This window comes from Tursiops truncatus, chromosome 1 (genome assembly GCF_011762595.2).
Source record: "Tursiops truncatus isolate mTurTru1 chromosome 1, mTurTru1.mat.Y, whole genome shotgun sequence".
Taxonomy (NCBI): Eukaryota; Metazoa; Chordata; class Mammalia; order Artiodactyla; family Delphinidae; genus Tursiops; species Tursiops truncatus.
In genome coordinates, this window is record NC_047034.1 from 24,469,819 (window position 1) to 24,485,279 (window position 15,461).

The 15,461-nt window shown below is 36.9% G+C and overlaps 1 protein-coding gene across 5 annotated transcripts in view; it reads right to left on the reverse strand.

Moving 5' to 3' along the window:
- Positions 1–1,727: 1,727 nt before the first annotated feature.
- The window catches only part of CNST (consortin, connexin sorting protein), a 107,856-nt gene continuing 94,122 nt past the window's right edge, over positions 1,728–15,461 (reverse strand). For 4 of the 5 annotated variants that reach the window (XM_073801265.1, XM_019920472.3, XM_073801256.1 and 1 more), the window contains 2 exons: positions 7,369–7,504; positions 1,728–4,217 (listed from right to left, as the gene is read on the reverse strand). In XM_073801265.1, coding sequence (XP_073657366.1) covers positions 4,012–4,217; positions 7,369–7,504 — 342 coding nt within the window. In that variant the 3' untranslated portion in view covers positions 1,728–4,011. Of the gene's footprint in view, positions 4,218–6,687; positions 7,016–7,368; positions 7,505–15,461 lie in introns of those variants that run through there. The other variant, XM_019920474.3, reaches the window with a different exon arrangement.

Genomic DNA, 15,461 nt, shown 5'->3' on the forward strand with positions numbered 1-15,461 from the left:
CTGTCAACTTGTAAAAATTGCTGCAATTCTGATAGGGATTGTTGTCAGGTCTATGGATCAATATTGTTTTCATAAAATGAATTGGCAAGTATTTTCTCCTTTTTGAAGAGTGTTTTGTTGGATGGGTATTATATCTTACTGAAATGATTGCTAGAATTTACTGGAGAAGCATCTGGACCTGCAGTTCTGTGAGAAAGTTTTCAATTGTGCTATTTAGTGCTATTCAGACTTTCAATTTTGAAGAAGGCTCTAGCCAAGCAGTTTTCTACTCCTGGAAAGCCTACCTGCTATTAATGCCACAAATGCTAACTAGAGGCAAAAAGTAATACTCAATAGAATTTTGGCTGGAAGAAAAGATTCCTGTCTATCAAGTTGCTATGCAGGTGGCCTAGAGAGAATTTTACTTTTCCTCCTAAAAAAGCATGACACATGGTAGGGAGGAATGAGCTCAAGTTTCTATCCCCATGAGTAGTAGTATCCTATATTTCTTCATTTTTTTTTTCCCCTTTCACAAATATATTTACCTTACCAGACACTAACTTCTTTAAGCTGGTACCATTTCTTGTTTCGAGAGCCCCAGCACCCAGCTCAGTGCTTGGCACACTGCAGACACTCCAATGTTTGCCAAGGTACAGAGAGTAATAAACACTGTTGCTCATGGTTCTGCACTGTTCTCGGGGCAAGAGACAAGAGGTTGATTTCAGGACTTACTCTTCTCAGGACCAGGAAGAAGAGATGCTCAGTAGCCTACACCAAGAGAGATTTAAAAGCTACCAGAATTCCTTAAAGAAAATTCCTTAGTACATGAGGCTCACCAAATGTTTATCTTTGAGGTTATTAAAATAGCAGATGGCACTAGAACTTGTGCCATAAACCCTAGATCACTCTTATTCTTTTTGAGGATGGAGGCAACATGACAGAAGAGAAAGTATAATGGCTTCGGGAGTCACAAGACCTGATTTAAGGGATGTGTGATTACTGATCTAAGTAAGCATCAAATGAATAAATGTGAGAACACTATATACACTTCATAATTAAGTATACAAGGGTGGGTTAATATTAACTGAGCCCATAGAAATGAAGAGAGTTATACAGGTCACGTTAGTGGGAACACAAATATTCAGTCTCTCTCTGGATTGGGATTAAACGTCACAAAGTCAGCTTCAGCAAAACAGGTAATAGGTAAAAGATTTCTTGTCCTTTCCCCACCTTCCCTCTTTTACTTCTAAATTCCTACCCTTTCCTCCACCCTGCCATTCCAGCAAGATCCAATTCACATCTGTCCTTTCAAAATAAGGCCTACCTTCAAATTTTAAATCCTCTTAGCATAATTCACAGCTCAATATAGTAAACCTCCCAGAGGGACTTGATTTTTAAATCTAAAGGAATGAATTTTTAGAGTGAATTTCGGTTGCTGGGAAAGTGTTTTAGAAGCATAGGAGCGTTTACGTAGGGAGCTATTAGACTACCCAAAGTAATCTACTCGTGGTGCCAGACCAACTTCTGAAATTATTTTACTTTCACTTTAAAGCGGTTTTTCTCAGTACCCAAGGGGTTCAAATAAACTCTCTGAGACATTTTTTGGGTATAGATTTTAAATTACAAGCTTGATCTGTTACCCTCAAATACAGTTCTTAAGGAAGATTAGTTACAAATAGTTGTCAGTGCTTTCAAATGACAGAAAAAATTACATTATAGTAAAACTGGATGTTTTTTTATGCGAGAGATAACAATTTCTCTCATCACCAGATAGAATTACTCCAATTCATGCAATAAATGACAATTACATTTTTAAAAGTTGTCCTAATTTTTCTAGTTGAGATTTCATGCCTATTTTAAATCAAGACATCAATATGCTCCTGAGCTCACCTCACCCTCCCTGGGAAGTAGTGAGGACACACGTGGTTCTTCTGAGACTCAACTGGACTCCACAGAGTACCAAAGTATTATCTCATTTCTTTCACCTCAGTGTGAAGGTTCCCAGGAAACCTTCAGTTTCAGAAGTAATGGTCCTGGTGGCCAATAGGAAAATATGACATACAGAGTTTTTAGGACTTCAACAGTGACCTAAAAAGGTGAACAGGAGGGAAACTTTGACTTATCTTCACATAAAACCGGCAGAAATCAGCATCACCAAATTTCTGTAACTAGAAATCATGAGGGTAAAACAGAAGAGGTTTGTCTCTGATGGGGATGCCCCTCACAGTAGACTTTGTGAATGTCTTTTACAGAACCACATAATATAGTACCATCAACATTTTACATATTTACATACAATTTGAATACAAATTCTTAAAATTTATAATAGAACATTAAAATAATCTTCTAATAAAATCAGCCTTAAGTATAAGGAATCTAGATTTCAGTATCTTGTACACTTCTAAATAAATATCTTTGATCTATAATCCTTGAAAATATTATAGTTTATGGTGACATGATACAGACAAGTCAAACCGTATTATAAGTAAAAATAAAACATCAATTTAAAAATAAACAAGCCTAAAACCACATTGAGCTGAAATTATAGAAAATCAAAACACTAAGTATACAGTAATTAAATATCTAGCATTGGGATAACCAGATGCATGCTAAATGACACAATTTCAACTTCTATAAAAAGCCCTTTAAAAATCATAAGTCTAAATAAATAAGCAGAAACACAAAGGGAGGTACTGTACCAGCCAGTAACAACTAGAAAGAAAACTCTCTTTTTCTTTCAAATGATCCTCACAGAAAAACATGAAATAATAGTCATTTCCAGAAAACTATAGTTCATGTGTTTTGTTTCTTTTAGAATGCTGCTAATGATATAAAAAGCCAAAGCAAGGCTTCCTAATTGTTAGACCACTGCACCTTAGAAAAGGAAATTGACAGATTTAAATAAAAATCAGACATTTGCCTATTTAAGATATGATTGAATTTTCGCCTAATGACCTCACATTAGGTCTAAATCAAGCCCATGATATGAACGCACATTCAAGCATCTGAATGTATGATCTGTTAATACTGAATTATATATGATGATTTAATTTCATTTGCCAAAGTATTAGTTTATTTTACATAAGGCCAGAATTAAAACATCTAGAGCAGGAACTAATACCTTATTTATCTTTATAGAAGGGTTCTTAGATTCTCAGAACATAATAGGTGCTCAGTAAGTATTTATTGAATCGAGATGAATCCAGCATTTATTATATCAGGAAGCACTGAATCCACGATGAAACTGGTTGCCTGACACTCAGAGGGAGCTCTTTAATTTTACCTCTAGGCCTGTGATTAATTTCTGGCTAGTTAATGAAGTTGACTGTCACAGATCTGTCACAGTTTCTTAATTCAGGGCCAAGATTTGTACCGTTCATCTGTTCCACAGTTAAGCCTTCTTGAAAGTTTTGTGGCTGCACATCTATAGTCATGTTGAAAGAATAATCTTTGTTATTCTACGTTGGGTTTTTGCTTATGATAACTGTCTGAAATACACAAGCACACACACACAAACATAATCATTTCACAAATGGAAATCTGGAGAGTGCCCAAAGCCTAAATTACATAGCTCCCAAGGTGAACTAAAAAAAGACATTGAAACTGTAAGGTAACTCTTTTTCATTACACACAAACTTATTGCGTGATGGCTGGAAGCAATGTCTTTGGACAAACGGTTATAAACCACAAGTGTCCTTAGCCATTAGCCTGACAAGGTAGCCCAAAATGGTTTGGCTCCAACACTGCCCTGTTTAATTCTGTAGCTCATTACACTAGGAAACAGTGAGGAGGAGGTGGACATGCTCTCCAAAGACCATTCCTTCCATCCACAGTGCTCAGATCAAAATCTGTATCATTATGTGGATTATTCTGAGTTCCTCTGTTTTGCCAGTTAAAGCTGCTGTTTCTGATGTTTGTGGTTCCTCACTGGGGAAGGGAGGCGCATGTTACAGAACTCTTGAAATAAAAGCTATTTAGAAAGTTTCACTCTTTGATTCTCACAGCCAGCATGCCTGTCCCTCTTGAATGCTGCTAGGAGAGGTAGATCCAGTGTTTAAGTCCTGCCATTCCCTGCAGTAACTTAGTGTAATAGAAATCCATGTTGTCTGCAAAGTCTGTACAAACAGGTGACTCCGTGTCACCAAAAGTGCAGTATAATGCAGTTCCTCCCACACTAAGGAAAACCGTCACTATGCACAGCAAGACCAGTAAAATACAGGAACCACCTCCAACTTCATCTGCAAACAGGAAAACAGAGTAAGGTTAAACTGACACAAAATTAATGCCTAGTATCTGCTGTCTGCTCACTGATTAAGATAACTAGATGTTTCTAATATTAGTCCTCTATGGACAGTCACTGACAGGAAGCTAGGACACGAATGACTATACAAGGACCTATTAGTTACCATAAAGATATATACTTGTAGAGCTTGTGAATGCAAAAATTAAAACTAGCTCATTTATACAATGAATATAACCATTTCCATAAAAAAAGAAGAAAAAAATGGCAATACTTCTCTGATGTGCTCATAGCATTATTTTAGAGTACAAATTATACGTAACCTCACTATTACAGTATCTTTGGAGTTCACATCATGGGACCACCTTAAAGCAAAGTCAATTTGATATTAAACAAACAAGCAAAAATGTCTGAGTGGGATCTTGCATCTTAGTAATACTCAATTTTATCTTTCAGTGGAATAGTGAAGTTCTAGCTAGTACAGTAATTTCATTTCTTAAACAACTTTGGCAGGCTTGTTTTTAATAAAAATGTCCACATAAGTCTTTCTATATTGAAGAGAATAACTACTCTCTGTTGAAAGTCTTAATGATCACTCATAATTAAAGAAAAATTAAAAATATTTGGAAAAGACTAAGAAGTTTTATGATCAGCATGATGAGGGTGTACCAAAACCTTCTTGGAAGGTAATCTGGCAGTATCTATTAACATTTTAAATTAACTTATCATCCAGCCTGGGGCACTTTTGACAGTGAAAGAGTGTTAAGTGAATGCAGTGCTGGGACAATAGGTATAAACAAGGAAGGACTGCCTGAGGCCAACTGGTCCATATGGTCCTGATCACCTAGCCTAGCAAATCCACTTTCAGGAATTAAGCCTACAGATCTGCACAAAACACAATAGCATATTTACAAGCATGTTCACTGCAGCAAAGTTTGTTATAACATAAAGTTGAGAAGAACTTAGTTATTCTAGTTACAATGGAAGAGTTAAATAATTATGGGAGATTCATATCATGGAATACTATGCAACTGTTTTACAGAATGGAGTAAATTTAATACATTGTTCAAAGAAAGATGTCCAAGATTGATGGTTAAATTAAAAAGCCGTGACATAACGGTATATAATGAACCATTCACGTTAAAAAAAAAAAGGGCACATGTGTATGTACACACATATACATGCATATATACAGAATGTGTTTTGAAAGGATGGTAAGAACTTCAATCAATACCTGGGGGAAACCCCCAAGGGAGGGAAGGTTGGGAGCCTTAAACTTTCTACTTCATTATTGTCTAAGTTTTTTCATGATTAGTGTGTATTACTTTTATGATTAAAAAAACAAATTTTACAGAACCCAATATAAACCAAATAGAATTTATTTGGAAGATTTTACAGTAATATGTGAATATATTCTCCCCATAAAAATTTAAACATGAAAGTATCTAAGAGTCTAAGGGACTCTTCCCTTTTATTCCTACCCAATCATATTCCCCTCTCAACCAAGAGGTAAACACTGTTAAATATGGTGTGTATCCTTCCAGATCAAACACATGTGGTTTCAGGATTTTTATAAAAACAGGATTATGTAATTGTATTGTCCTGTGATTTACACATTTACAGTTTAATAGATTTTAATAGTTAATAGACATTAATAGATTTAATAATTTATACTTAGCATAATTTTTATACACACAAGTAAAAAGGATCATATCATTCATGTTGTGTTTCTTGGGGTTTTTTTGGTTTTTGGTCAGTTCAGTATTTTTACCATCTTTTCTCTTTTTGGCATGATTCCCACCCACCCTCTTATCTTTGATAACAATCTAGTTTATGTACTTTTCTGGGTATTTCTTCATTATCATATATTTATATACAAACATTTAGATACAATTTATTTTAAAACATCTACTTTGTTTTAACTACATGCACTGATAGTATTTAGAGCTGTGCTGTCCAACATGGAAGCCAGGAGGCACAGGCGACTACTGAGCACAAGTTACGTGACTTAGTGTAAGACGAGATGGCTACTAAGGGAACTAGGGACTGTCAGTTCTAAATTCTGGGTTCCCCCTACTATGTATGCAATGATTCAATACCAATTGGTACAAACAAAGAATTGAGCACTTTATCTGGAGAGGACTGTGATAGTTACAAGCAAGGTGCAGAGGTAAAATGAGGGGTGGGAACAGATTATTTCCAAGGTTCCTACCAGCTTTATAATTGTAAAAATTTAGAAACCTCTACTGCTATCACTTTATGTCATATTTAGAAAGCGTATCTACACGTTGACACTGTTATTTTAACAATGCAGTTGTTTTATAAACATGAAAAGCATACTGACAGGTTCTTGGCTATATTTCTACTCACTCTGATTTACCTAGGCCCTAGACAAATTTAACCACTACCTTAAATATAAGCCCAGGAGGAAAAAAAAAATCAAACAATAGCAACAGTGTTAAACTGTATTCTTTTTTTTTTTTTTTCCGGTACGCGGACCTCTCACTGTTGTGGCCTCTCCCGTTGCGGAGCACAGGCTCCGGACGCGCAGGCTCAGCGGCCATGGCTCACGGGCCCAGCCGCTCCGCGGCATGTGGGATCTTCCCGGACCGGGGCACGAATCCGTGTCCCCTGCATCGGCAGGTGGACTCTCAACCACTGCGCCACCAGGGAAGCCCTAAACTGTACTCTTGAGAGACACCTCTTTCTACAGAGTCAAGAAGAAATCACCGAAGAGAAAATATTTGTAATCCATAAATATTTTCCACATCAGTCAAGAAGGAGTATGAACTGCCACTGAAAAGAAGACAAAAATAGCAGGCTCACTAAAAAACACCAAACAAAAACTAGAAAATAAAACACGAAACAAAGAAACTGAAATAAGCTCTGAAAATTGAGGACTATCTGTGGGACAGGAAGGCAATGAGATGAATTTTCCAACTTGTTCACTTATTTGAGCAAAACAAATTGCTTAGGAATTATTTAAGAACTGATGATAGTTTGATCCTCTGTGTTTCTTTACAGAAGATAAAGCAACTAAGTCCACATATTCTTTACAAATCCTGTTACCAAACACCTTATTGTACATTAATTCATTCTTTCAGCAAACACTGATCAAATCTGTGTTAGACACAGTCTGAGCACTTTACCTTGATCTAAGCTGTCGTCTATTTCTTGGAATCTCACTCTTCGCTTAGATGGTTTCTGTTGCATCTGGGCAGGATGATCTCCTACAGTATTATTCCTCTTCTTTAATATAGAGACCAATCCTTCAGCATGAACAACCTGTCAGAGATTGTAAGCACTGTTTGTTATATTATGGCGGGACATATCAGTGATGTTTTACATGTAATGGTAAGAAGGCTAATTCAGTTCAAGGGGTATCTGAAGTCCTATTAGAGGTTTAACCAATTCCTATAGAAAAAAATCACAGTCGTCAAAATCTAACAGAATAATACTTTGTCTTCAGATATTGCCAAATACACATATCTAAAACTCTGATTGCTCTTCTAAAGCCCTGACTTGATTCCAGGGCCAGGCAGTGTGACACAGCATGGACTGGAAATCAGGCCTAGTTTATCCTCATTTACAGCTCCGCTTCCCTGTTAAGTCATCTATAAAGTGATTCCTTATGGCCTCTCTTTGCTTAACCATTAGTCCTGGGTTTTGCTTTATAACAGAGGCTGCTTTTTTCATTCATCAGCAATTTTTAAGAAATGAACATGTGAGACTTAAAATATATTCGATACCAACTTTTAACATCAAAATGAGTGTTGTCCTCAGTTCCCCTGAGAAACTACACATTTACTAAATAATGTTCTAGTGCTCTAAATGTCTTAAGGACTTCTCTTCTAGAATATCTCTTAGACCCAGTTTACTAGGGACACCCTGCAGTATGCAGAGGGTGGCAAACTATGGCCACTAGGCCAAAGGCCTGCTGCCTAGTTTTGCAAATAGAATTTAATTGGAGCACAGCCAAGGTTACTTATCCACATATTGTGTATGGCTGCTACAACGGCAGAAGTGAGTACAGACCATAAAGTCTAAACTATTCAGTATTTGGCCCTTAGAAAAAGAAAAGAAATAGAAAAAGACTTCTATTATTTCTTTAGTCCCCCTGCTACCCCCTTCTATGCTGTCTTTCCAGTTTTCACTTGGGACACCTCTCTTCTGCCTCCACCCCACCCTTTATTTAGGAACAAAGACAAAACAGAAACCCTTGCCATTTAGGAGTTAGAAGACTCTGAGGCACAGGGAGAAAGAGAACAGAATCAGTTGGTAGAGCCAACTGGGAAGCTGGAGGCCTTACCATAGGCCCCCCTAGGCAGTAGGTTGATTCACAGAAGTTGACTTGTGAGTTGCCTGCTTGAACAAGCTGTAGGTGATGACATAGGTGGGCATTGTGGCCCTAACACTGCTGATGTCAGTGACTTGCTGGTATCCGATCACTGTAAGCTGAGGACTTCCTGTAATGTCATTTATCGGATCAATGGTATAAAATATTTAATATGACTTCCAGTTCCAGCCAGCCACCTCTGATAATGAGCTATACATAAACATTACAGAGTCTATTAGTTCTTTTTATAACTCAATGCTTTTAGGGCCAAATAACTCAATATAGTCTTCTACTGGGCTTCCCTGAACATGGGTCTATAGAAACCATTATCTCAAAAAAAAAAATAAGTTAGCAATTTATTCTTTTTATAGAAAATATGTATTTCAGATGATGTAGTTCTTCTGAGAAAGCTAAAATACTTTAGTGACATTAAAATGATAAGTACAAATTATGCAAAGGAATAGTTTTTCAAATCTTTCATTAGAAAGCAACAATATTAAAGACCATCTTCATACAGCAAAGAAAAATGATTTTACAAGTACCTTGCTGAAACTGGGTACTTGAGGAAGGGAAAGAAATCCTAATAAGTTTCTAAAGAGCAAGACATGGAAAATGGAAATTAATTTTAATGAGTATATTACTACTAAAGATATATCATTTACTTTTTAAATTTTTAGTAAATGTAAAAAAAAATAGGAACTTTTCATAGATTCATTCACTATCTATTTCATTCCATAAAATAGTACATTTACCAAGAGTGAATTCACCTACCATAGGTGTTTTGAAGTTGCTTTAACTACTTAGAAAAAACAATCCTATTAAGAATAGTTACAAAGACAAGCTCCAGAGTTGCATTACTGTTAACTGTATGTCTTTATGATCTGAGTTTTGAATCTGTAAATTCAAGACACAGACCCAATAATAAATCAAAAGACACTACAAATATGAATAAATGGATGTTGAAAGACCAAGAGAAACTCTCAAAATCATCTGGAAAGACACAGAATGTGCTTCCAAGACCTAGAAGCTAGTCCTAGTGCAGCAGCTGTTAGGCCCCTACCTTACCTCCTGCTTGCCCTAATCTGGTGTGTTGGGCTCCAGAAGTCATATAGTTAAGGGATACAAGACTTCCCAAGTGGCCCCATCTTATTTACTATGGATGGCAATGAACTTTGGCAAATTTTTGAAAAAGGGAAGAAGTAAGAGTATGAGACATTACAGTTGTGTGGGATGAGCCAACATTTTATCTTGACACCCTCCCCACTCAACCCTTAATTCCTGGCAAAAAATCTATCCACAGCCTTTACATGCTTTTCCTTTTTCTCTCCCACCAAGAATCTTTTGTTTCAGCAGGCCTGCTCCAGTGTCTGAAGTGAAGGAATGTGTTCTTTTCCATTATTTCTTTTCAGTCTTATTCAGGGATCTTCTCCAGGGATCTTTCTTTTTTTAACTGCCCTCTTGTCCTATAGTTTATAGGGATGGTGGGACCAAGTTTAGGCATAGGAGATGCAAGCCAAGGGGGAAACTCTTAGAAGACAGGTGGGTGCGGTCCTTTCTGTTCTGACAAGCGTTTGGGGCAAGCGTCTTAGAACCTATCCCTAGTACAGAAATTCCTACTTATCATACCAAGACAGTCAAACAAAAAGAAATGACTTTGGTAGAGTTTACCTTAATTTTATGGTAGAAGGCAAATAAGTTAAAACAAAGTCATGGTCTTAGTCTACCGTTTCATTCAGAAGACTGCCAAGTGTTTCTAAGTAGGTTGGGAAGTTGAGTTAGGGCACATAGAAATGTGTCTTCTCCAAACTACTCTTAAAAAACATTTCTATGCCTTTTAATTTTTTAACATAATGTCAATATTAAAAGGTTAAGAAACTTTAAACCTCAAAAAATAAAGCTTTAAAAACTAAATTTAGGGAATTCCCCAGCAGTCTAGTGATTAGGACTCCACGCTCTCACTGCTATGGGTCTGGGTTCAATTCCTGTTCAGGGAACTAAGATCCCACAAGCCACGTGGTGCGGCCAAAAAAAACGTTAAAAAAAAACCAGACTAAATTTAGTTTCCCGCTTCAATTACCAAATTCCTTTCCTACCAAAACAAAGTATACCAAGCCTTTACACTGAGAACAAAAAGATTGTCTAAGCTGTAATTAGTGTAATTGTTACTGGTGGTACTCTATGAATAAGTGCAGAATTAAAACAAATAACGAAACATCCATCCGACCTAGCCCTGTATATTTATAAATAAATAGCTCTTCTGCACTTCCCCCTCAAACAGCAATGATCATCTTAAATAGCATTTTAATAATGAATTGTTTGTAAAAAACAAAATTATTCTGCAACTCTGCTGGCACATTCAGAGAGGCCTTGCTGTTAGATCTGCCTCCTCAAATTAAAGGAGAAAATAGATACCAAATAATATTCTTTTACTGATCAAGGCTTTACTCAACCCAGAAACTCAAGGTTGGTAAATTTTGCTTGGTTTGTAGATAACTTGAGAAATAACATTCATAAATCATATTAGTATATTATAAACAGCTTAAATGCCAGCAATTTCACTGTAGAGAATGAAATTCCGGTCATTCAGTGTCAAATTTTCCAGTACTATTCTTCACTGAAGGAACAAGTCATGGTTCTCCGCCTGGTCCTTTAGATTTGGTCTCCATAATAAGAACTATGATTTAGTGAACCTGCACTTTATGTAAAGACCTTTACATAATATTTCATACTTAATCTTTACAACTCTATTATACAGGCATTACCAGTCCTATTTTACAGATGAAGAGGCCAAGCTGAGAAAGCTTAAATAACTTGCTTACATTTGTAGCACCAGTTATGGGCAGAGTTGAATACTAACTCAAGATTAAACCTCTTGCCATTTCCCTAATGCGAAAAGATCTTATTTTCTATGAGTATTAAAATTTTGCTTAGTGTCATTTGTTATAATACATATTACAATTCAAATTAGATGAACAGAACTTTCAAATAAACCTAATAAGTTTCTTTTGTCTTTCCAAAACACTTTATAGCAACAAATCCTTATCTTATACATCACCTGAATTAAGAGATACTTAAACTAATGGCTAAAACTGTCAGTCTAGAGACACTGCGGAGGAGAAGGTTAGATGAAAAATCCTTTGTGTCATTCAATAATCCGAAAGTACATTAATGTCATGGCTACTACTACAGCAAATTAATATAACAAGTCACAGCAGGAGCAAGAGGAGGCAGCTAAATGGAGGAAATCCGTCTTCTAGAAGTAACACGAAGGTGCTCTCTGGCACTACAATGCTGCACCTTAGAACAAGACAACATGGAGAGTAAAAAACAAATGATGATGAAGTACATTGATACTGAATTTTTCAAAGATTAATTTAAAAAGGAAAAAAGGGCACATGCGTGGTCCTACCACAATGCCGGCACCTAGTCCATAGTGAGGGTGACAAGAAGTTAGTTTTCTTAGGACCAAGGAGGCAAACTTGCACCTGCAGGAAGACTTGTTGCCCCACCCATAGGGAGGAATAAGCTTCCTGTTACGGCTGCAACTGCTAAGAAGCCGGCCTTGCTGCGGTTTCTCCCAGACATTTTATAGATACCGTGTGGCTGACAGGGTCTTGGTGCTCCAGTCCGGTGTCAGGCCTGACCCTCTGAGGTGGGAGAGCCGAGTTCAGGATATTCGTCCACCAGAGACCTCCTGGCTCCATGTAATATAAAACAGCAAAAGCTCTCCCGGAGATCTCCACCTCAACGCTAAGACCCAGATGCACTCAACGACAGCAAGCTACAGTGCTGGACACCCTATGCCAAAAAACTAGCAATACAGGAACACAACCCCACCCATTAGCAGAGAGGTTACCTAAAATCATAATAAGGTCAGAGGCACCCCAAAACACATCACTGGATGCGGTCCTGCCCACCAGAAAGACAAGATTCAGCCTCATCCAACAGAACACAGGCACCAGTCCCCTCCACCAGGTAGCCTACACAACCCACTGAACCAACCTTAGCCACTGGGGCAGACACTAAAAACAATGGGAACTACAAAACCTGCAGCCTGCAAAAAGGAGACCCCAAACACAGTAAGTTCAGCAAAATGAGAAGACAGAGAAACACAGCAGATGAAGGAGCAAGGTAAAAACCCACCAGACCAAATAAATGAAGAGGAAATAGGCAGTCTACCTGAAAGAGAATTCAGAGTAATGATAGTAAAGATGATCCAATATCTCGTTAATAGAATGGAGAAAATACAAGAAACGTTTAACAAGGACCTAAAAGAAGTAAAGAGCAAACAAACAATGATGAACAACACAATAACTAAAATTAAAAATTCTCTAGAAGGACACAATAGTAGAAAAACTGAGGCAGAAGAACGGATAAAGTGACCTGGAAGATAAAACAGTGGAAAGAACTACTGCAGAGCAGAATAAAGAAAAAAGAATGAAAAGAACTGAGGACAGTCTTAGAGACCCCTGGGACAACATTAAACGCACCAATATTTGAATTATAGGGGTCCCAGAAAAAGAGGGAAAGAGAGGGACTGAGAAAATATTTGAAGAGATAATAGTTGAAAACTTCCCTAATATGGGAAAGGAAATAGTCAAGTCCAGGAAGTGCAGAGAGTCCCATAAAGGATAAATACAAGGAGAAACACTCCAAGACACATATTAATCACACTATCAAAAAATAAATACAAAGAAAAAAATATTAAAAGAAGCAAGGGAAAAACAACAAATAACACACAAGGGAATCCCCATAAGGTTAACAGCTGATCTTTCAGCAGAAACTCTGCAAGCCAGAAGGGAGTGGCAGGACATATTTAAAGTGATGAAGGGGTAAAACCTACAACCAAGATTACTCTACCCAGCAACGATCTCATTCAGATTTGTTGGAGAAATTAAAACCTTTACAGACAAGCAAAAGCTGAGAGAGTTCAGCACCACCAAACCAGTTTTACAACAAATGCTAAAGGAACTTCTCTAGGCAAGAAACACAAGAGAAGGAAAAGACCTACAATAACAAACCCAAAACAATTAAGAAAATGGGAATAGGAACATACATATCGATAATTACCTTAAATGTAAATGGACTGAATGCTCCCACCAAAAGACACAGACTGGCTGAATGGATACAAAAACAAGACCCATATATATGCTGTCGACAAGAGACCCACTTCAGACCTAGGGACACATACAGACTGAAAGTGAGGGGATGGAAAAAGATATTCCATGCAAATGGAAATCAAAAGAAAGCTCGAGTAGCAATATTCATATCAGATAAAATAGACATTAAAATAAAGAATGTTACAAGAGAGAAGGAAGGACACTACATAATGATCAAGGGATCAATCCAAGAAGACGATACAACAATTATAAACATATATGCACCCAAAATAGGAGCACCTCAATACATAAAGCAACTGCTAACAGCTATAAAAGAGGAAATCAACAGTAACACAATAATAGTGGGGGACTTTGACACCTCACTTACACCAATGGACAAACCATCCAAACAGAAAATTAACAAGGAAACACAAGCTTTAAATGACACAATAGACCAGATAGATTTAATTGATATTTATAGGACATTCCATCCAAAAACAGCAGATTACACTTTCTTCTCAAGAAATCATATCAAGCGTATTTTCTGACCACAACGCTATGAGATTAGAAACCAATTACGGGGAAAAAAACGTAAAACACAGAAAAACATGGAGGCTAAGCAATACGTTACTAAATAACCAAGAGATCACTGAAGAAATCAAAGAGGAAATCAAAAAATGCCTAGAGACAAAGGACAATGCAACACGACAATCCAGAACCTATGGGATGCAGCAAAAGCAGTTCTAAGAGGGAAGTTTATAGGTACACAAGCCTACCTCAAGAAACAAGAAACATCTCAAATAAACAATCTAACCTTACACCTAAAGGAAATAGAGAAAGAAGAAGAAACAAAACCCAAAGTCAGCAGAAGGAAAGAAATCATAAAGATCAGAGCAGAAATAAATGAAATAGAAACAAAGAAAACAATAGCAGAAATCAATAAAACTAAAAGCTGGTTCTTTGAGAAGATAAACAAAATTGATAACCCATTAGCCAGACTCATCAAGATAAACAGGAAGAAGACTCAAATCAATAAAATTAGAAATGAAAAAGAAGTTACAACAGACCCCACAGGAATACAAAGCATCCTAAGAGAGCACTACAAGCAACTCTATGCCAATAAATCGACAACCTGGAAGAAATGGACAAATTCTTAGAAAGGTATAACCTTCCAAGACTGAACCAGGAGGAAATAGAAAATATGAACAGACCAATCACAAGTAATAAAATTAAAACTGTGATTAAAAATCTACAAACAAACAAAACTCCAGGAGCAGATGGCTTCACAAGTGAATTCTATCAAACATTTAGAGAAGAGCTAACACCCAAACTTCTCAAACTGTTCCAAAAAATTGCAAAGGAAGGAACACTCCCAAACTCATTCTATGAGGCCACCATCACCCTGATAGCAAAACCAGACAGAGATACTATGGAAAAAGAAAACTACAGACCAATATCACTGATGAATATAGATGCAAAAATCCTCAACCAAATACTAGGAAACACAATTCAACAATGCATTAAAAAGGATCATACACCATGATCAAGTGGGATTTATCCAGGGATGCAAGATTCCTCAATATAAGCAAATCAATCAATGTGATACACCATATTAACAAACTGAAGAATAAAAGCCATATGATCATCTCAACAGATGCAGAAAAAGCTTTTGACAAAATTCAACACCTATTTATGATAAAAACTCTCCAGAAAGTGGGCATAGAGGGAACCTATCTCAACGTAATAAAGGCTATATACGACAACCCCACAGCCAACATCATTCTCAATGGTGAAAAACTGAAAGCAT